The sequence below is a fragment of the Haliaeetus albicilla genome, chromosome 10, assembly GCF_947461875.1.
Source record: "Haliaeetus albicilla chromosome 10, bHalAlb1.1, whole genome shotgun sequence".
NCBI classification, from domain to species: Eukaryota; Metazoa; Chordata; class Aves; order Accipitriformes; family Accipitridae; genus Haliaeetus; species Haliaeetus albicilla.
Window position 1 is genome coordinate 29522278 of NC_091492.1, and position 20396 is coordinate 29542673.

Genomic DNA, 20396 nt, shown 5'->3' on the forward strand with positions numbered 1-20396 from the left:
CCGTAAGGTTGCATGTGTGGAGGGCAGGACAGTCGCTGTCTTCCAGGGTTGGTGTTCGTATGTGGTGTTGTGCCTGTGTCTTCTTCCAGGGCTCGAGTGCTGGAATTTTCCACCCCAGTCTCTTTCCCTCTATTCTAACTCAAGCCTTCTTGAAAATTATTTTTCTCAAGAGAAGAAGTGCTACAGACACACTAAGTTAATTTGAGTCATTAGCTTGTTTCCATTACTCCTTTCTGCCTAGGAAACTAATTTTATTATTTTTTAGTGAGATTTTGGAGTTAGAAGAAAGAAATGGAAGCTAGTGAACATGTGGAACCATTTCACAGGAACACCAGATTTTGAGAGCTTGCATTTTTATTTACATCTTCTAGACCCTGTCTGACTTGAAAGTAAACAAGTTCAACCCAAGACCAGATTTATCCCTGAAAATATGTGGAGACTTGTCTAAAAACTGCTTTTAGGATTAGGAACTTCCTTTACTGCAATAAGAGAATACGTTTACAATGGGAAAACTGATGTTTAACTGGCAAATTCTTTCTGTAAAACACCCTTGGAAGTGCAGTTCAGTTGTGTTTGGTGCAAGACAGCCTGAAACTTTACTAAAAAACAAAACAAAAGGCAAAACTGGCTGAGAACTTAGCAGGTCTAAAGCAAGGTGCAGGAACAGTGAGTGAAACTGTATTTCTGTGTTGCTGGAAGCTGGGTGATGGTGCAGGCGAGAGGGTCCCGTCCTGTGGAGGTCCTTGGCAGGCATCTTCTGGGCAAGCAGGAGGTCCCTGCATCTGTAACTGATCTCCTTCTTTTGACGTTCCTCTTCTCTGCAGACACAATGAGGCGAGTGGTACGACAGAGCAAATTTCGGCACGTGTTTGGCCAAGCGGTGAAAAACGATCAGTGTTACGACGACATCCGCGTTTCCCGTGTTACTTGGGATAGCTCCTTTTGTGCAGTAAACCCCCGATTTGTTGCAATAATTGTAGATGCTAGCGGTGGCGGAGCGTTCTTGGTGCTGCCTTTGCATAAGGTAAGTGCTTTTTGAAAGTTTCTCGCTATGACATGCTCAGCTTTGTTGTCATTTCGGCATTTGTTTATGAATAACATTAAGGCTGTGAGGTCTCTGCTGTGTTGTGACAAATGCTGCTCAGTAGTGCCATGTAAGAATCCATTTAATGTCTCTGTAATCAGTGTAATGCTTCCTGTACATGAAACACAGTAAATAAGTGGTTTGCTTGACTAATCTGAGCCAATTTTTTATGGCAGAAGTTTTTACGTAGACTCATACCCCTCATGAATCATACTCCTAATACTCTTTATTTATGATAGCAGTGGTCAGGTTTTTCTGCTGTTGGGGATTTGGCTTTCTGAGCTCTTCGAGTGTCACTTAATTCAGGAATGCACCTGAACCTAACTACTTCTTGCAGCCCTGTATCAGATGGATGCGAAGGAGTGAGCTGGTTCCAAGAAAGGCATTTCCATGGGCGTCCTGGCCCTGGCATCTCAGCTGGTCTAGACTGCTGCCAGCCCCTTCAGTTACTCTTTCTCTGTATGGTATAAGACAAGAATAATCTCAGTAAAAAAACAGCTCATCCAGGTACCACCACAGGTGTCCCACAGTTCTCCCAGATCACAAGGCTGTGTCTAGGCTTTATTATACTTCAGCCAGATCTTGTTATCCCCTAGTACCTGACATACCGAGGAGAGGGGCTTCATCTGATCATGGGCAGGGAAACACCCCTTACATTATCTACTGTGCAAAATGCTGCTAAGTCTCCAATAAATAATCTTTCAGTGAGCCCATATATACAGTCTACTTCTTTCCCTTACGCTTTGAATTTATTTGTAGAACCCCAGGGGTGTGCTTTGCAAAATACACAGAAAAGTTAGGTTCCTGTCAGTCAGCCATGAGAATGGCTGGATCAAAGGTTTGGAAGGAGGCTGAAAAGATGGGTACAGAGAAGCCTTCCTGGCAGTACCTCTTAGAATGCTGTGGTATAAAAGCACACAAATGAGCAGGAGCAGTGTCTTAGACTGAAATAAATTCCTGTTGCCCCCTGATACAGCATGGAAAAAATTGCAGAGCATCTTTCTTTTACCCTTGTTGGAGGGCAGTGCTCTCATCTCCCTTTCTGATGCTTGACCAGCAAATTCTTGTGATGAAAGTCTTTTTCTGTAACATTATTTTCTTTGTGACCCTCAAGCTTCTCTTAACTATACACTTAAGATGTCCTCAGTCTGTCATCAGCCCTGTCCTTTTTTTCCTAGCTCCATTTGCAGATCTGCCCTGTTTATATATAGAAATAGTGACCAGAATTGAATATAGCATCCCACATGGCGAGTGCATTGCAGGAACAGAGGCAGCGAGTTCTCACTTAAGCCACAGTTGTGCTAAGTGAAGCAAGCCAAACCCTTAGCCTCCTTTAAATAGCTCTCCATTTTGCTATCTTATTAACAGCCCTTCTTTACAAATATTCTGGTTTGCGGTCATCTTAGGGCCACATGTCCTGCTCTTGCCCAAGCCACGCACGATGGCACAGATCTCGATTAGAAATTCCTTGCTCAACACAGCACGCAGTTGCACTCGTGTTGCATCATGGCACAATCAAATGCCGATGGCAGAGGATGCGCACCCCTCTTTTTCTCTTACTTCCCAGTGTTTTCTCAGTCCCTGGCAGAAATTCTTGCTAATTCTGAGTGATCTGGCCTTTTGAATTTTTAAGTGCCATCTTATGTTTGGGTTTTTTTACGTTTATTCAGTTATTCCTCCTGCCCGCCTCTGTATTTGTCATTGCATTTGTGCCCTCAATGATGTTCCTGTCCTGTTTTATACAACTATTTAATATTCACATATGAAAAGGTTTCATGCGAAGCTTGAAGAACTCTGTTCCTGAACCCCCCAGCCTGACACGTTCTTTTGCAATGCAACACGTTGCTGGCTTTGCTCTAACCAGTTCCTATGTTCCTCATTTATTTTTATAGCCTCGGCTGATGAAATTGTTCCTTCAGTTCCTTCAACACCCTAAAATTTTGATTTCTGTTTGAGCCCATTTAGCAGAGGTATTCATTGAGTTCCCACAGCAAAATCCTTGCTGTTATGTTCAGGGGGGGAAAAAAAATAAAAAGGGGGTCAATTTTAAACCATGGGTTTGGTATGATTTTAAAATTAAGCCATAAAAATACACTTGCTGCATTTCAGAGCCTTCAGGAGGCTGCCAGAGTCTGCAGGGAAAATGGCCCTCCTAGAACTTAATTGCATCGTGTCCGCTCGAATCCAGCACTGTGCGGGTCACTGTGAATTACTTCGAATGTGGCTTGACCTTCCGTGAGCGGTGAGCCGAGCCTGCGCTTCAAAGGGCCCGTGTAATCCCAGAAAAGCAGTTTTTACTCATTTTAAATGTCTTTTTCCTTGCCAAGTTTCAGTAATATTGTGTTTTTGTTGTTGTGGCGGCGGGTTTTTGCTGCCAGGCGGGCGGCTCCCGGCTCCCTCCCCGGCCGTGGGCAGCAGCTGGGGGTCGGGAGGTCGGGGCGGGGTCTGTGTGTGGTTTTTGGGGGGCGGGATGAGCTCCCCGGGACCCCGCACCGAGCACCCATGTGCTGGGGAGGAGAACGCCGGGGTTCCCCGCCCCGCCCGCCCCGGGGCGCGCGCGCGCCCGCCCGCCCGCAGCCGTTCCCGCCGCAGCGGCACTGCGGCGGCCGCGGCTTTTTACCTTATATGGTCATGGCAGCGCTCGGGGCCGCCGGCCGCCGCCGCTCTGATTGGTGGGGGCGGGGACGCGGCGCGGCAAGTGCGCGGCCATTAACCCCTGCGCGGCCGCGGCCCCGCCGCGCCCCTCGATCTGCCGCTCTCCGCGGCTGCGCTCCCCACCGCGCCGCTCCTCCGCTCCCTGCCCCCGCGGGGCGCACGGAGGCGGTGGGGAGGCTCCCTCCGGCAGGCCCCGGTGGAGACGTGTGCGGAGACCCAGGGGGCTGCGTCCTCCCTTCCTCCATCCCCCGGTGCTCCCCGCAGAGCCCGGTACGGAGCAGCAGCCGGGGCTGGTGCAGCTGAGCCGGGCGTGCTGGCAGTGGAAATGCTTTGTCTGAACTTCCTGTTTTCTTGCATGCACATGTGCAGGGTCTTTGCCAGGAACTCGCCATTCCCATGCTCCAGCAATAGCCACGGCCACCGTCTGAGTTGCTGAAAATTGCAATTCCCACAGGTTGGTTGGTCTGCAGAGAGATGGCCTCTGTTTGGAATGAACCACATATTTTTAAAAAGCTGTAACGTGTATCAGTTGATGGTGTGTAGACGAGAAAGGGTCAAGCTAATCAGCATTAACTGTACACACCAGGGCAAAACACCAAAAACTTGCGTGCTTATTCTGAACTACGGGCTGACTGGTACTGAGCAAAGCGTTAGTGTAGAATATTGCCATTAAACTGGAAGCTTGCAGGCTTCTAGAGTTGATTTTCTTTGAGCCTTATCCCAGGCGAAAAAGTGGGTGCATGGGGAAGGAACCCCAGGATAAAACTCTTCAGTCAAGTGGCGCGTGCCTCAGCCTTTGCTGCTAGATTAGATGACGATCGCCTCCAGCACGGTAAACGGTCGCTGTTGTTAGGGAATTAAGGAAGAGACAGGCAGGTAAGGGAAGAAGCGATTCTCCTGCTCGCGTTCCCCGGAGATCTCGGGTAGGAGCAGGATGGGTGTGTGCTCGGTGGCTCTCGGTGCCCAGCTCAGCTGGCAGGTTGGCGCTTTCACAACAGCGGTGTGCAAGGGCTGAGTTGGTCGTGCTGCCTTGTCCTTGCAGCCCTGCCGTGCTCAGCCTGGACGGGGCAGGTTGCTTGGTGTTCAGGTGGTGGTGGGCTTGTCGTCGTAGCTTCCGTGCATCATTCCCAGCGGGATGAACTCAGGACTGCGGGTTATCCTCTGGGATGCTGTTAGGAAGGGCTGTGCTCCTTGCTGTGCAGTGGTCAGTGTGCTCGTGTTCCTTCAGATGACAGTTTAAACACCAGGACAGAGATCTCCCTGCCTCTGCTGTCAAAGGAGAGGGGTTGTGGGGGATCTGCCTGCCCAACTTGATGGGTGATCCCTGTTTTACAGCCCAGATGAAAATTTTCTGGGTTTCTTGTTGTGTTGGGGAAGTGACATGCAAATACCTGGGTTTAGTGCATGGTTCTGATGCTGGGTCTACATTACTGCAGAACTGGATGCAATTTATTTTTTTTCCCTCCTTGAAAAATCTTCGCTGTTTGTATCTGCAAAGAAGAAAGTTGCTGCAAAGGGCTCCTTTTTGTTTCAGTTCATCTACAAAGATGCCTTCAGCTGAAAATCATGTTATGTAAGGCCTTTAGAAGAGGCTTATTCAGTCCCCTTTGGATATACCTTTTATTAGATTTTCCATTTGTGTGCCTGACTTCATATTGCACTCCCTTTACATAGGCAGCATTCCTACAGAAGCTGTGATCAGATGGGTGCCCTGAGAGGCAATTAGCGTGTGGGTGGGTGAGTGCACACCTCAGGAATGATCTTCTTGAAGGAATATGTTGTTCTGCAAGTGACATGCCTTACTGTTCAACCATGGCATATGTAAGTTGTTAATCAGCTGTTCCAGATTCTCATTCCTCCAGGAAGGACTGGGGAAAAAAAAAAATCATCCTTTTCTAAAATGTGTGTAAAATAAAATAAGGAGGTACTGCTGTGATGGGTTCATTGAGCCCTTCCAGCAATTTTAGGTGGAGTGTGGATGGAAGAATATGAATTAAAATGAGTTGCTGTTGTCTTGACTTTGGCTGCCATGGAGCCCCTGTCAGTACTAGTGCTGTGAGTCTTATAGCAGTGTCCCTGTGAGAGAAGTTGGCAAGGTTGAAGACTAGGAAGGGATATTTCCCCTTAAATTTTGGTCAGACTTCCACGCAGCTCCAAGTAGTTTTGAATGTTGGGTGGAGGCGATTAAAATTCAAGACAACTCTGCAACAACTGACTAAAAAAGCAAGACATTGGTGGTTTTTAAAGATCTGAGTTATCTTGTGACTAGTGGAACTGCTAAAACCTGGTTTCTTGCAGATTTTTCCTATATCCACTCTGCATAGAGGAAATGTTCCCCAGCTCCCTTACACATCCTTTCTCTCTTGGCCCATCAGCACGTGCCCACCTCCCATGGGTGCCTCACTAGCCCAACTGGGGTGCCTATGCCACTCAGAGGAGGGATGTGGGCTTGAGTTATAACTGCACCTTCCCTCGTGGGGCACTAATTTGGATTTCTTTCTTTTATTTCACCTTAGATTTTTCTCTAAAGCTGATTTTAAAAAAAACCCCAAGGTTTATATTGATCACTGTCAGTTTGATTCCAATGGATCATCAGATTCTAGTGTACTAGGAAAGAGAGGGCAGGCAGTGTGGCTAATAAATCTCACTTCTCTAGCAAAGCAAGCAGCAAATACTGTCCCCTGCCTTATGGTCAACCAATGGTTTCTACAGATATTGTTGCAGTTTTAAGGCTTTGTCCAATAATGAAAATGGAAGGTGTGCTTGATAGTTTTGTCTGCAAGCAGGTACGAAAAAGAGATTGTTGCACTTGGAGAGCACTACGCATGATCACGGTCTGCCTTCCTGTCTATGCAGTGGTTAAAACGGAGTGTAAGGAGTGGAGTAAGTCCTCAGAAGTTGTGTATTTGTCCAATATTCAGATGAAAAATAATGTTGCTCTGCCAGCAGCATGAATTTCTGAGTTGTTGTCTCCATGGTGTAATGTCACTGGTTTGTGTAGGATACAAACATACATACGCAAACCATACATACACGCACACTTACAGCAGGGCTGTAGGTGGGCCTGAAATGGAGAGTAAAATCCTGGTTTAGCTGTTTAAAACTTCCAACTAAACTGAGATCTTGGAAGTCCAGGGACAAAATGAGTTCAACAGAAATGGTTGGAACAGAACAGCTTCTTTCCTGGGATCTGTCCAGACTTTATTCTGTCTCCTCCTTCCCCGTCTGCATTTTTACTGGTCCCAGTTTGTTTTGCTGTGGCCGATGCTGGAGTCCTGGATTGTCCCCAGCTCTTGGGGATGGGTGTGTTTGGGTGATGCGAGGCTGTTATTCCCCATGGATCCTTTCTGGGCACTGCCTCCTTGCGCAGCAGCTCTGCCCATTCTGGATGGGTGCTCGTCTTCCACCACCCCCTGAACTGCAGCTGGGTTTTACCACTTTATCCCAGAACCCTAAACTTTTAGGACATGGATTAGTTTTCCTTCAGTTGGAAAGGCAGTATGGGGAATTGACTGCTTTTGAAATCATGCTTTAGGGATGGAACAAAAGAGCAACTCTGTATCTTGTTAATTTTAATGTAATTTCTGGGCAACAGGTCTCTTTGTTTTGAATCTCTGCATCTTCTGCCCGAAGGGCTTCCTCAGCTGAAAGTTAGCTGAGGCTGAAATTTGATTTTTGAAATGTGTTTAGAGCTTTCCTTTAGAAATGGGGATGGACATTAGCTGAAATGCTGGAGCTGTGCTGCACACCCAGCTCCGAGTGATAGGAGTTAGCAGTTCGGGTTGGGTTTTGGGGGGGTGGTTTGTGTTGGGTTTTTTTCCTTTTTTAAAGCCAGCATGTGAGTAGCTGATTGTTGCAACTAATTCTGTGAAGGATTCTGCAGAAAAACATACCCTTTTCCAGTGTAAAGCATCCTGCAGTTGCAAACAGCTCTTATGTCTCTGTTCTCTGGTCAGCTGCAAGCACCCGCTGCAAAGGATGGAGTCCCCCAGCTGCTGCAGCTCCTCTCCCAGCAGTGAGAGACGAACCTCACCATTGCTGCCTGCTCCACCCGGCTGCCCAGATGCCTGAAACCGTCCAAACTGTGCTTTGAGTTGTGATGCCAAATCTGCTGGGGCCACGCAGTGCCGTGGTTTTCAAAGCCCTGCTCTCGCTGCTTAGGCAGGGTTGGCTTTGTGCAGGATCCCTGTCTGTCACCGCATTTTTCTTCCCTTCTCTTTGTGCATCCATTTAGGTCTGGGCACTCCGGAACAAGGACCTTTGTCTCCGTTCTGTAGCAGCCTGTAATGTCTACTGTAATGTCACAGCCCTGCAGCTGTCAAGGTGATAAAATGAGAACAGGAGCACTGCTGAGGGTTTTTTGGAGTGCACAAGCAATGTTTGTAGTGGTCTAGTTTGAAAGCAGTATGTAGTTATGAATGCCTTAAAGTCTCTTATTGCATGGCATTACAGGAGACGTTTGGGAGTAACACTTTTCATAATCTTCCAAATTAGTTATGGATGCCTTGATTGGTTTGCTGGGTGACTAATGTCTATTTGTCATGGTCACGAGAGCGCAATGCACTTTCGTTACATCCTTCTGCAGTTTTTTTTCCCCGACTGCCTCCTGCATGACCAGCTGCTGCAACCAGAGGTGGAGGTTCAGCGGCCAGAGCACATTAAACTTCACTCGACTGGACTTTGTGAAACTTGAGTTTGTTGTAAGGAAAATGCACAGTTTAGCTAAGAAAAAAGGAGTATTTTTCTCTTAACAGAGAAAAGGTACTAGTCAGTTTGTATTTCAAACTTTGCAGTTGTGACCTGGTTTCCTTCCTCAAACTTCTGCAAAGTAAGGGTGGGGGAATTGCTTTCGCTTGTGCAACCTGATGCCACTTCCCTATTTTAAATGGTGATTTTAATGAGCAGAACTATGGGTTGGGGGAAGCAGCTGTTCCCAGTGATATTTTTACCATAATCCATGAGCTGTTTCCTGCAACCAATTGCCCTTTTCTGGCAGACAAGCAATTGTAAGACAGTCAGATTAATTCATAAAGCTACTGCTTTCAGGAACAGTTTTCCTGTGCCACTTACCTGTCCCTTCTGGATTTAATGACAATTTTTTTTTCTTCTCATCTGTCCTTTTTTTCTGATCTGGGATACGTGAAATCACTAAATGAATTCCATTTGGTAAGGTCAGCTTACCACCTGCTGAAGGACCCGAATATTGAGTGTGCTTCTAGTCAATGCCATCCAGCATATTAATAGTAATCCTCAAGTTCACCTTTTTGGCTAACTTTTTATAAAATACAACTCCGAGTTTCAAAAGCTGTTACTGTGATGTGTTGCTCAACCAGAGTCATAATGGATTATGAGAAGGATTTAATTTCTTGAAGTCGTACCGAGTTAATTTTAAGCTGTGTATCAGCACTTGAGACTTATTTTAAATCCTTAACTAATTAAAAGATTACATTTTAAAAATAAATAAATCCCCAAACCTGGGAGTATTACGGTAACATGAAAACACACCCATTTGGCAGCAAAGTTGCAAACCTCATGGTGTTCTTGTGGCAGAGGCATCTATTTTAGAAGGAATTGTATTTAGAAACATTGGATTTGGTAATTTTACAAGCTGGCGTTTTTTTAATACCCTACGGCAGGCTTCCTGGTCTTTCCCTTTTGGCAAAGCCCTCCAAATATTGTTATTAAAGCTCTTCTGTGCACAGCTAATACCGCACAATGCCAGGAACAGGAGTCCCCTACTCCGGAGAGGGGAGTGCTGCTGGGAGGAGGAAGCCTGTGGTGTAGCCTGCATGGCTGGTATTTGCAAAAATGGCTTAGAGAGGTGGTGAAGTAACACATTTGAGTTAAAAAACTACTCCTTTCTCACCCTGCTGGGTGGTTGAGGGGAAGGTGTGCTGGGTCAGGCCCTGGGGTGGTGACATGGGTTGTTGTCCTTCGGCAGCCCGTTCAATCCCCTTTGAAGGGTTATGCTTTCTAATAAAGGTGTTGTTTTTTTTAAAGTGGAGCAGATGAAGTGCATTTAGAAGCGTTGCTGAGGAGAGCTCTTGCTCTTTATTATGTGTTCAGGAAAGCACCGTGGTTTCCTCTGCCCTGCGAAGACGGTTTTGTGTCTCTGACCACAAGTCAGTAGCTTCTCTGAAAGTGGTGAGACTTCTCCTAGCCGAACTGCAGCTTTGAGGAGCGCTGCAGCCTTTTGGCCAGTAAGCCCTTCTGTCCATTTACTTCCTTATTTATTCTCATTTTGCTGTTTTGACACTATTCTTCGTGGACCCTAGTGAGCAGCTGAGTTGGTCCTCTCGTGCAGTAGTGCCGTGCCCAAGTGTAGAAGTTGATGCTGCTGGGCTGTGCATCTCCCCTGGCATTGTCTTCCTCTGCCAGACCCTGGGGAGCTGCTGTGTTTGCAGGCAGTGTGACATCTCCTTCTCTTGTTTGTACTGTGCTTGCTTGGTTTTGTAAATTTTTTGTGAATAAATATGCTTGAAGTTATTGCATCCCCCACACTGCTTCTAAATAACATCTCATTTTCCCCATCCTTACTCTGTCTGTTCCCTTGTTAGAAATAGTTTTTGTATGTCGCTAGCCACATCCAGGCAGGAAAAGGGTGCACTTTACAGATGATGCAGATAAGCATCTATTTACCTGTACCATGGTGCAAAGATATTTCTGCTCAGTTTGGTTTAACTTCCCCTTTGTGCATCTGCAATTTCTTCTTGATCCAGATGGCTCTGGCCCAAGAAATGCATGCTGTCCTTGTCCAAAACAGCCGCCCCTGTGCATCCATCTCAAGTTCCTCAGCTTGATGACAAGACCGAGTTTTTTTTCTAGCTTGGTGACAAGACTGAGCTTTACTCTAGCTTGCTGCTTTGCCTGCCAAGGGAAGGGGACTTGCTCCCCCGTGGGAGCTGGAAGCCCGTGGCTGCGCTGGTCCCTTCTGCTTTCAGGCATTGGGAGCTCCCTCTTGCCACGGGTTCACATGGAGCCTCCGTCGTCTTGTTTTCCTCGCTGCCTTCGGAGCACTGCCGTTTAGTGAGCTAATGGAAGTACAAGATAGCTGGTTTAAAAAATGAGCTCCGTTTTAGGTGATCAAAAGCAGGCGGTGGGGTTGCCTGGTCCCTGTGGTCAGCTGGCTGTCACAGGCAGTTGGCTGCTGCTGCTCATGCTGTTCAGGTTCATTGTGATCAAAACTGAAAGGTGAAGTTTGTGGTTTAATTTGTTCAAATTGAATTCCCTCCCTCTCCCCCCCCCAGTAATAAATTACTGTAAAAACTCTAAACTAAACTGACAAGCACTCGTGCAGCCTGCAAATAATTACCATAGGCTCCTCTTCAGGGATTACTCTGAGCCCTGCCTAGGAGCAAGAACAGGTAGTCACTGACATCTCGTGGTATTAGTCATATTTTTTATTTTGATTTAGGTCTATATTTGTATTTAGCCTGTAATGTGACTTCTGAAATACATTCGTGCGCATATGCTCTGGATGGTTCTTTTTTTAATTAGATAAATTAAAATGGATGGACTATACATGTCAGTTGGATGTATTAATTTTTTAAATCCTATTTCACGTTGTGGCATCCAAGAGGGATTACACAGACTTTAATTTTTGAATGTCTGGTTTATGGCTTTTCATCTACAGCACTTTCACTTTTAGTAATTTCAAAAGCATTTGAGTCACTGAGTGTTTTTTTGAAACCTAAATTTGGCCATTTAGGAAATAATGGTTGTTTTGTTTCTGTAACTTAAGTCTGTTTGGATCTGTATCTTGTTTTGTTGCTAGTAGAGGTCTTCAGGTCAGTAGTCTTCAAAAGCCAGTATCCAGCATTATTCTGTTTCTTTGTATGTAAGACAACGCTGAATAGGAACAGCCTTCTGCATGGAGATGGGTAGGAGGCATATATTAAGAGGTGTCACCTCCAAGGTTGGGGAATGTTACCACCGAATGGCAGAAGTGAAATGCCAACCATTTCTTCTGCATGTCTAAACATGAAAGAAGACGACCCCATCCCAGACCTCTCCTTCCTGTCTCTCTTCTCCCAACATTCATGAAAAGGCCACTGCGGCATTCCCTGGAAACAAAACCCCTCAGAGTGGGACCCAGGTTCTGGCCCTGGAGGAGCAGGAGTCTGCTGCTCATTCTGCCACTTGCTTCCCGTGTGTGCAAGACTTGACCAAGAGCGATAACGATGATTAGCTAGAGTGATTTTTATTTCCTTTCACACAGAGGGTATTTGGTGCATCAGCAGCTTGAAGGGGTCAGGTGCTTCAGGATAGGAAGGGGCTCCATCAGCAAAACGTAGACCCAGTTGCCAAAGTTGGTGTCTGCAACAACTGTGTTGGCATTGCTAGATTTGTCTCAGTTAAGTGGGAACATCTCATTAGCTTGTTTTCTTGGAAAGTTTATCTGTGTAGTGAGCTTGACTTTGGCAGCGTGCTGGTGGCCATGGTCCTCTGGCCGTAGAGAGGCAGGTATGGATTGGGGGGGTGGCTGTCGTGGTCTGCGTCAGCAGTATTTATTCCTGAAAACAGTATTTTACTCTGCACAACTGTGTCCTAAAAACTTTCGATCTAAACAAAATACTTCCATGGTGAAAACAAGCAGACTTGGTAAATTCAATGACCAGCAACACCCTTCAATTAAAATTTTAGCTTGGTTATCTTTAGCTGTTGCTGGCCACCGTTGTGAAGCACAGACAAAACCAGAGCTTTACTGGTCAAGCAGAGCCCTCTTCCCAAAATGTTGGGGACAGACAAAGGGATGGTGTCGCAGCAAATGATGAGATATGGGCAGCAAAGCGTCCCTGCATCCAAGAGGCAGCAAAGCCCTCCAGTGCCGAATGTCTGAAGCCTTTTCTTGCACTGTTGGGAGTTTCCAGCCAGTTGGTGCTGAAGAAGAGAGTTGCTGGTTTGTTTCTTCTACCGATACATGAGATGATTCAAATTTCATGAAATTGTGAATCCTTGAAGAGTTAACTGAGAATTGGGAAGCATCTTCCTCCGCTCTGAGATGTGCTCTGTGCTGTCTGTGTATTACAGCTCTCTTTCTTGTTTCCCCCCTTCAGACAGGCAGAATTGACAAGTCCTACCCAACAGTGTGTGGCCACACAGGACCGGTGCTGGACATAGACTGGTGTCCTCATAATGACCAGGTCATCGCCAGTGGCTCTGAGGACTGCACCGTCATGGTAAGAGTATTAAATTTGTCTTGCGCAGTGGGGTTTGCTTCATGCTCAAAATGCTGCTGCAAATGACACTTGTATTTCTGAAGATATCTCCTGTTCTGACACTGAGGATAGAGTCCTTGCTGATGTGAGAGTGGTCGTGGGCATTCTGCACATTTTGTCTTGGCTTACAAAATGATGCTTTGTTGGCTGCAGGACCTAGCTAAAAATTGGAGCAAAAATAGAAGTGAGCTTTATTGCCTGCAAAACAACAGGATTTGGACTCTCACAATTGGTACTTTCTTCTCACATTACTGTTTGAGAAGGTGCAACCTCAGACTTCTGAGAAGAATCTCTTCAGCACTGAGATGGCACTTCGTGTAACAGACTTGGCCTGTGTCTTCCTGGCTTTGTCTTCAATTGCCCTTCCATTTTTCCTTCCCCTGGGGATTTATCTGATGTTTGGGAAGAGGAAAGAGAAGAAAGAGTGCCTGTCAGTGGTGAGGTGTTTTGATTTGTAGTGCTTTGCAGAAGACAGAGGTGGTTCCTTACCTCAAACATCCTAATGGATGCAGTGGTGTTTGTTGCGAAGAGGTGGGGACTGGAGGGGAAGAAGCCCATCATCAGGTTTCAGAATTGCTTCAGCCCTTGATTTAAGGGTGACACTTTAATTTTTTCCTGTATCTACAGGTTGTAAGTAGATGTCAAAAGGGGTTTTTTTAATAAATAAATAAAAAATAATCCGAATTCTGCACCTGCCAACCTTGATCCTGAGACCTATTTTACCTCAGTCAGAGCCTGCTGAACAATAGACGACCTTGCTCCATGATGGATGTGGAATCCTGTGTATGCAAACACAGCAGAATAAGTGAAAGAAAATCCTTGTAAGATGAAATAATGCCAAATAACTTCAGTGATCTTTGGCCATATTTAGAAATGCTGTAGGCTGAATGTTATATTGAAATCTTATTATAGATCATGTCAGATAAATTCCTTTGCTTCTGTTCATCGTTAAAATGTTTGGGAGGGGATTCATCCCAAGAGGCTTATCCTGGGACAGCTCTTGCCTGTGATCTCTTAGTCTTGGAAGCTGAAGCATGTTAACAAAATGTACTATATTTAATATTAAACAAAACAACAAGCTTCTGTGTTTGCAACGTTCACTACTGGGCTAGAACTAAGCTTTGAAGGATGGAGGAATGTTCCTCCAGAAACCAGGATCCAGAAGGGCTGCGAGTCGCAAGGAAAGGTTTCCGAAACATGAGCATCAACAGAAGTGGGCAAAGCTAAGGTCTATAGCTGCCTTCTTGGAGGCAAAATAAGTCTCTAATCCAAGTGCAATGAGAAGTATGTTGTGAGGTTCCAGGGGGATTGAATTATGTAGAAAAACCAACAGTGTTCAATTACACGTTGTCCAAACGCTCCTAATGTAGACACAAACTGTCTGCGAGAATCTGAGCCTACAACTGCACAAACAGGCTCCGCGGGGTGTGGGTTCACAGTAGGTTGTCTACTCTGCGGTTGCTGCTTATCCACACACACTGAAGCAGGGGGTGAGCTTCCCCTCTGTCCCTGGAGGCAACACACATGTGGACAGGCACTGTGGTGTAGCTGGCTGTGAATTTGCACACTCGTGTTCACGTACGGTACCTGTTTCTGTGACCGTGTCTTGAGTGGAAGGCAGCAAGCAGCTGGGAGGGTGAAATAAGTGAGTCCTTGCTGCGCTTGAAGGAACAAGCATACACAACTCATGATTTGGAAGATGTTATGTGCATGTTAGCTGGAAGTTTAAAATGCAGTGAAGCTGAGTGCCAATAGTAGCAATGAAGAAAGCAAAGTGGACTAGCTAAAGTCTTAAGTCAAATCTCCTGTTAAGTATCACATAACTCCTGATGGGAAATGATGTATCCCAAATCATTTGGGACAGTTGTTAACTGGGCTGGACAGAGCTAGAGTATGTCGGGAACAACCCTGGCCTGGACTATTTGGAAACAAACTGCATGAGCAAATGAGCCTTCCCATTTTTAACTGCTTTTCTGTCCTGGCACGGGTAATTTAGCATCCTGTTTTCTGTGCTTTTCTTCAATAAAGGTTTTGGAGTCCTGCTTCCTGAACAGCCTGTCACTGAATAAACTCATCTTACTTTAAAGGACATGTGGCTGTTCATCAGCTCTGAACTCTTCATTAGCCCATGTGAAATGAGAAAAAGTGATATGGTAGAGGAAATCACGTGGCTTTCCACAGAAGTGCCAGCTGCTTTTAAAAAAATACCTTATGTTTTTAAAGACCATCTGTGCCTTGGCACTCAAGGATTTAGGACCTTACCCTCCACCACAAAAGATTTCATCAACGTCAACTAGATATGTGTTGAGGGACAGAGCATGGTTTTGAAATGCTATCTAGCCAACGTCTCTGGGATGATGAGGGCTGATTTCCTACAGCCATAACTTTGAACTGCCGGCAGCCTTTGCATTGCACTAGGAAGGTTAACTTGGCCCCTTCAGAAGGTAGAAGCATTTTCATGTAAATAAAACCTCAGATTTGTAGAAGGTGGAAATACCCTGTGAGCTGCATATAAACCTTGAACCTTTGAGATCCTTAGACTAAGGGTTGAAATAAGGGACTGGGAAAGAAGACATCTTTCTCTGATACTGCTGGGCTTTGTAGCTTGGACAGCCTTAGAGGCTTAACTGTTTGTAGCTGCATCGAGATTTTTCTGATGAAAGGCACGTGATCTGACAGTTTCAGGTGATATGCTCCTTAATTTTGCTGTCACATCTGATGCACTCAGAAATTATCTGGAGGTAGAGAAGAAAAAGATGGTGGGGGGCAATGCTTGGGACAGTTCACCCTTGCAAGACCACCTTTGTGCAGGTAACGGTGCCAGTGGGTATAAGCACATGACTGTCTGATCCCAGCAGAGGGAAGAGTAGAATGGACCCCTCCAGAACACGGCCTGCTTTCTTCTCTGTGGGAGCGTAGGCTCGTGGAGGAGCGAACGCTCTTCCTTCGTCCCACGCTGGGTATTCCTTGGGGCACGTGTTGGCCTCTGTCTCCTCCTGCCTTTGCCAGTTGGAGTGTGAAGCCAAGAGATTCCTTTTGAGTTGGCAAATACAAATCGCTTGAAGTGGTTTGAGATATAATGACATACTTGTCGTCTGCAAGTGTTGAAGTATTTCCTCTTTGTGCCTTGTTCTCAGTTCTCTAGAACGTGGCCCATTTCATATGTCCAGTGTAACACAGGAGCCCTAATCAGACAAGCGGTGCGATGTAGGTAATGGCAGCAGCCTCCCTGCCCCATTTGCTTGTTTCTTGCTGAATTTCTTTTGTCTTTTGCAGAAGAGCAGGACAGGGAGCCCCCATCTCCTCTGCTCTGACTTGTTCTCAGAAAGATTTCCTTTAGAACACCATGGTATGCAGATACCTTCTGTGGCCTCTTCTGGTGTTCTCTTTGAAGAATTGTTATCTTGTGCCAACAAATAAGGAATTACTGAAATATACACGCTTGATATTGAGCTGAATGACTGTAATGTACTGCAGGTTTTTTAATTCAGCTGGAAAATGTGATTGTATAAAGGCTTGTAGATGGTATCAGAGGGCCTTTCTCAGATACAGAAAATTTGCTTCATCAGAAGATGAATACTAATGAGTTTGCATGTAATATCCAGAGTAGAGTTCATTTCATTGAGCAAATTGTTTTAAAAATTGAACCAGAGCCCTTGCAATGACCTGGGACACCAACCTGTTAGCAGACAGTTAAGGCATGGTACTGGGACAGGATGAACCAGGACCAGCTAGCTGTGGAGAAGGTCTTACAGCTACAAAAAATGAATGCACAAAGTGACTTCTCCTGCAGCGACACAAGAGCAGGGAGGTAGATAAAACCCAGGGCTCAAACTTATTTGTTTCCTTATGTAATTTGAATATAGGAATTGATGTTGTTTCTAGAAATTGACTTAATCTTCTCTGCAGGTTGGTGCAGAGCCAAAAGAGACAGTTTTTTATTCTCTTTAAAGGGTATTAAAAAAAAAGTGCTGAAAAAGTTCGCTTTGTTTTCTTTCTCACATGCTGTTTGTGCAAAACCTTTCCCTCCCGCTCTTCCTCTGAGACCCAAACCTCTACACCACTGTGGCGTGACTTCACTTCCTCGATCACAAACAAACCAGTCATGTTAACTTAAAAAAACCCCCATGAAACAAAAAAAACCCACCACCCCAAAACCCCCACAAGTGGGAGAGTTGACAAATGGTTACTGATGTCCAGTTAATATTGCAGTATTTTAAGGTTTCCTTTGTGTACTCATCCTGAGTCCTCACCTTCAGCAGGCTGAGTCCTGCATCTAAAGCCAAAGTTCCTTAATTTTGCCCTGTGACTCTAATTTCATCCCACGCTGAAGACAGGCACCCCACCCTATGCAGGAATGAGTGGGCCAGGTCGCTTGGGAGCATACCCTGACCTTTCACACTCCTAGCTTTTTTTTTTTTTTCTTTTGCAATACCAAGCAGGATTATTAGGTCAATAGTTTCTGTAATCTGCAGAGGATTACACAGGTCTGCAGCTGCTGTAAACTATAGGGGCTTTCCCTTAAAGAAAAAAGTCTGTCTGTCTTCCAGAGGCTTTTAAAAAATCCTTTTCATTGGTATTTTGCCTCTAATGCCTCCCTTTCCTCTCCCACCCCATGCACTCGCTGGCTCGCTTTTAAATGTGTCCTGGAGTTTTTTGGCATGCAAGTTAGTTTGCTACAAAGCTGCGCTTGCACAGAAGGATCCCTGCGCTGTTCCCAGCTGAGAGTGCAAAAGAGAAATGGGGATCTTGGGGACCTGGTCCCTTTGCTCCAGCTGCCTGTCAACAGGGAGGAAGGTTGCCTGCAGCTGCAGGTGTAGAAGCTGCTCTGACCCTGCTGCTGCTGTCCCTGCATGGCTTGTCAGCAGCTCATGCTTGGCCCAAAAGGTTGTGCTGCTCCTGGGTCTTTTTGTGAATAAATTCCATTTTCAAAGCTTCTTCCCCAAAGAGAGTGAGGCTGAGTGAGTTGGGACAGGCCACTTTATCACACCATTTCTCTCAGGGGAAGAAAAGGCTGTGTTCATCACGGCTTGCCTTTTTTAAGGGCTCCTGAAGACTCTCTCTGGCTCCCTGCTTAATCCTCGGTGTAACATCCACTTGCATAGGTCAGTCTTGGCTGTCGTGGCCTTTTCATTTAGTGGAGAAGTGTTTTTGCTATTTTTTTTTCTTTCTCATCCCCACATCAGCTGTGCCCCAGCATCTGCCTGCCAGGCAGAGCTGTCAGACCTGAGCTGCTCGTGTTGAGCATCCTCTGCCCCTGCACCAGTGTCACCTAATGCTCTGCTGGGCACCTCCCGTACCTCTGCTTCCAGAGCCCCTGGCTCTCCTGCATTGCCTTTTCTGCTGGGGTCTTCCAGCTCTCATGTTCTCTTTCCAGCTTTCTTACTGTTTTAGGTAATACCTGTTTTCTGCAGCATTGCATCAGCGCTTACAATTGCGGGGGGTTTGGAGGTGGTTCATCTGAGAGACCTGCATACAGTTATGACATCGAGTGCAGGTACTGGTTTTAGCAGACTGACATTAAAGTTCCCCTGTCAGCAGACATCTTTTAAACTGTTGCTATTGTCAGGTTGTTATTCCCTGACTGGCAAGAAGAAAGCTGCTTCTATAAAAATTAAAAGCTTTGTAACCCAGTTTTATTGTGTAATGAGCAGGTGAAATGATTTGTTGCAGTTCGCAAGGTGTGTTGTGTTTCAGCACAGTTGTCTGAGAGCATGCTGTGGCTGCAGTCACTAGCAAAACTGCTGTGGGATTGAATGTGAACAGGACGACATCCTGCTTCTCCAAGCTGAACGTCTCCAGTTTGCAACCCAATTTTTAAAATGTGATTGCTGGTAAAAGCCTCGGTTTATGTCATCTTGTTGGTAGCCCTGTTCTATCGGGCAGAAAGAGCAAGAGGGATTTGCAACCCTCGCAGAGAAATTCTTTGCTGAGGTCGTGTGCCCGTCGCAGGTCATTCCTCCTGGGATGCTGAGGGTGCTGGGAGGGACAGCACCGAGAGCTGCATCGGTGAAAAGTGAAATCATTTTAGGGTTATTTAGAGGTGAGCTGGTACACACTGAGAATTTTTGCATCTCAGAGGTTTTTATTTGAGCAGCTGCCATCCCTGTGAGAAGGCAGAAACTGGGATTAGTGCAAAAATCCATGTTGCCCTTACACGTGTCTGTCTGCCTCGCTTCCAAAATCCGCTCAGCTTGCATCTGCTGGCTCTGACAGCTTGCTTGGGCATCATGGGCAGGGTCTGGCCAGACCTATTCTCTAACTCCAGAAAAAGCAAACAATAGAAGGCGAAGCAAATGTGCTCTAATGCTGCCACCTATCTAGAGGTAGCTATAAGTGCTTACTGATGGGCTTTCTATTTTAATTTTTTAATACACTATATGTAGGTCAAATTCAGTTCAAGGATGATTGTCCAGTGCTGAATTGCAGGAATAGTTTTGTAGGGCTGATCCTGCCTTGGGGCATGGGGTGATGGGTTTTGTCTCTCCGGTCCCTGCCAGTTGCAGAAGCTGCCTTCTTCAGTGCTAAACCTGCTCTGACTCCATGGCTGGAGTTCCGGTGCTCTGCAATCCTTGGGGGTCTGTTCCTTTCCTTGATGGCACTTTCCTGAAGATGCTTGCAACAGAAGGGTTGTGTAACTAAGCATGCAAGAAGCAAACGGGCAGTTCGCTGCATTCGAAGGTAGTTTCTGCAACGCTAACTTGCATTGTTTTAACCTTTGCCAGGACCAAACTGCTCTTCCTCAGTTAAATGGCATCTGAAAGGAGGCTCTAAACATAATGTGGAAACTAATTGCCAGTATTTCTAAAGAAATAAAAAGCAGGCACCAGTATAGCAGCAGTATTGTCCCTCCAAGGGACAAGCATAATTTGAAAAGACAGCAGCTTGTTCAGATGGAATTTGAGCTGCAAGGCAAATTTTTTTTAATCCATCTTAGGCAGCATCTGAGATGAATGGATCTCTGGACACAGCGATAACAGGGTGTTTGCAGCATAAGGAGCTGGTGGTTATGTGCTGGCAGCATGAGCTAGGAAGGATGTTACGCACAGATCAGCTGAAGGTTTATTGGTGGCTGGGAACGATTCCCTCCCCGATTCTCTCTTCCTGTTTATATTGAGAAGTGGCAACTTGGACTTCTGCTGTGGCATGGCGCAGGATGCTGGAACCAAACAAGTAACATGCTCTTCAGGGGGGATGGCCCTTGGCTAACCATCTTTCCTTTTCCCTTTCCAGGTGTGGCAGATTCCTGAGAACGGACTCACCCTGTCCCTGACAGAGCCAGTGGTAGTGTTAGAAGGCCATTCCAAGAGAGTCGGCATTGTGGCTTGGCATCCGACGGCACGCAACGTGCTGCTCAGTGCAGGTACAGTGGTGCATCAGGGCCATGGCGTCAACAAGCATCTCTCCCTCGCGTTTTGCTTGCACACCAGATATTTTCT

At 46.0% G+C, this 20396-nt stretch overlaps 1 protein-coding gene across 2 annotated transcripts in view; it reads left to right on the top strand.

The window, feature by feature from the left end:
- CORO1C (coronin 1C) overlaps window positions 1–20396 on the top strand; it is a 47404-nt gene that overhangs the window by 17076 nt on the left and 9932 nt on the right. Inside the window, exons 2-4 of one of the 2 annotated variants that reach the window (XM_069794598.1) lie at window positions 825–1024; window positions 12796–12918; window positions 20191–20320. In XM_069794598.1, the coding sequence (XP_069650699.1) occupies window positions 830–1024; window positions 12796–12918; window positions 20191–20320 (448 nt within the window). In that variant the 5' untranslated portion in view covers window positions 825–829. The remainder of the gene's footprint in view (window positions 1–824; window positions 1025–12795; window positions 12919–20190; window positions 20321–20396) is intronic. The other variant, XM_069794600.1, reaches the window with a different exon arrangement.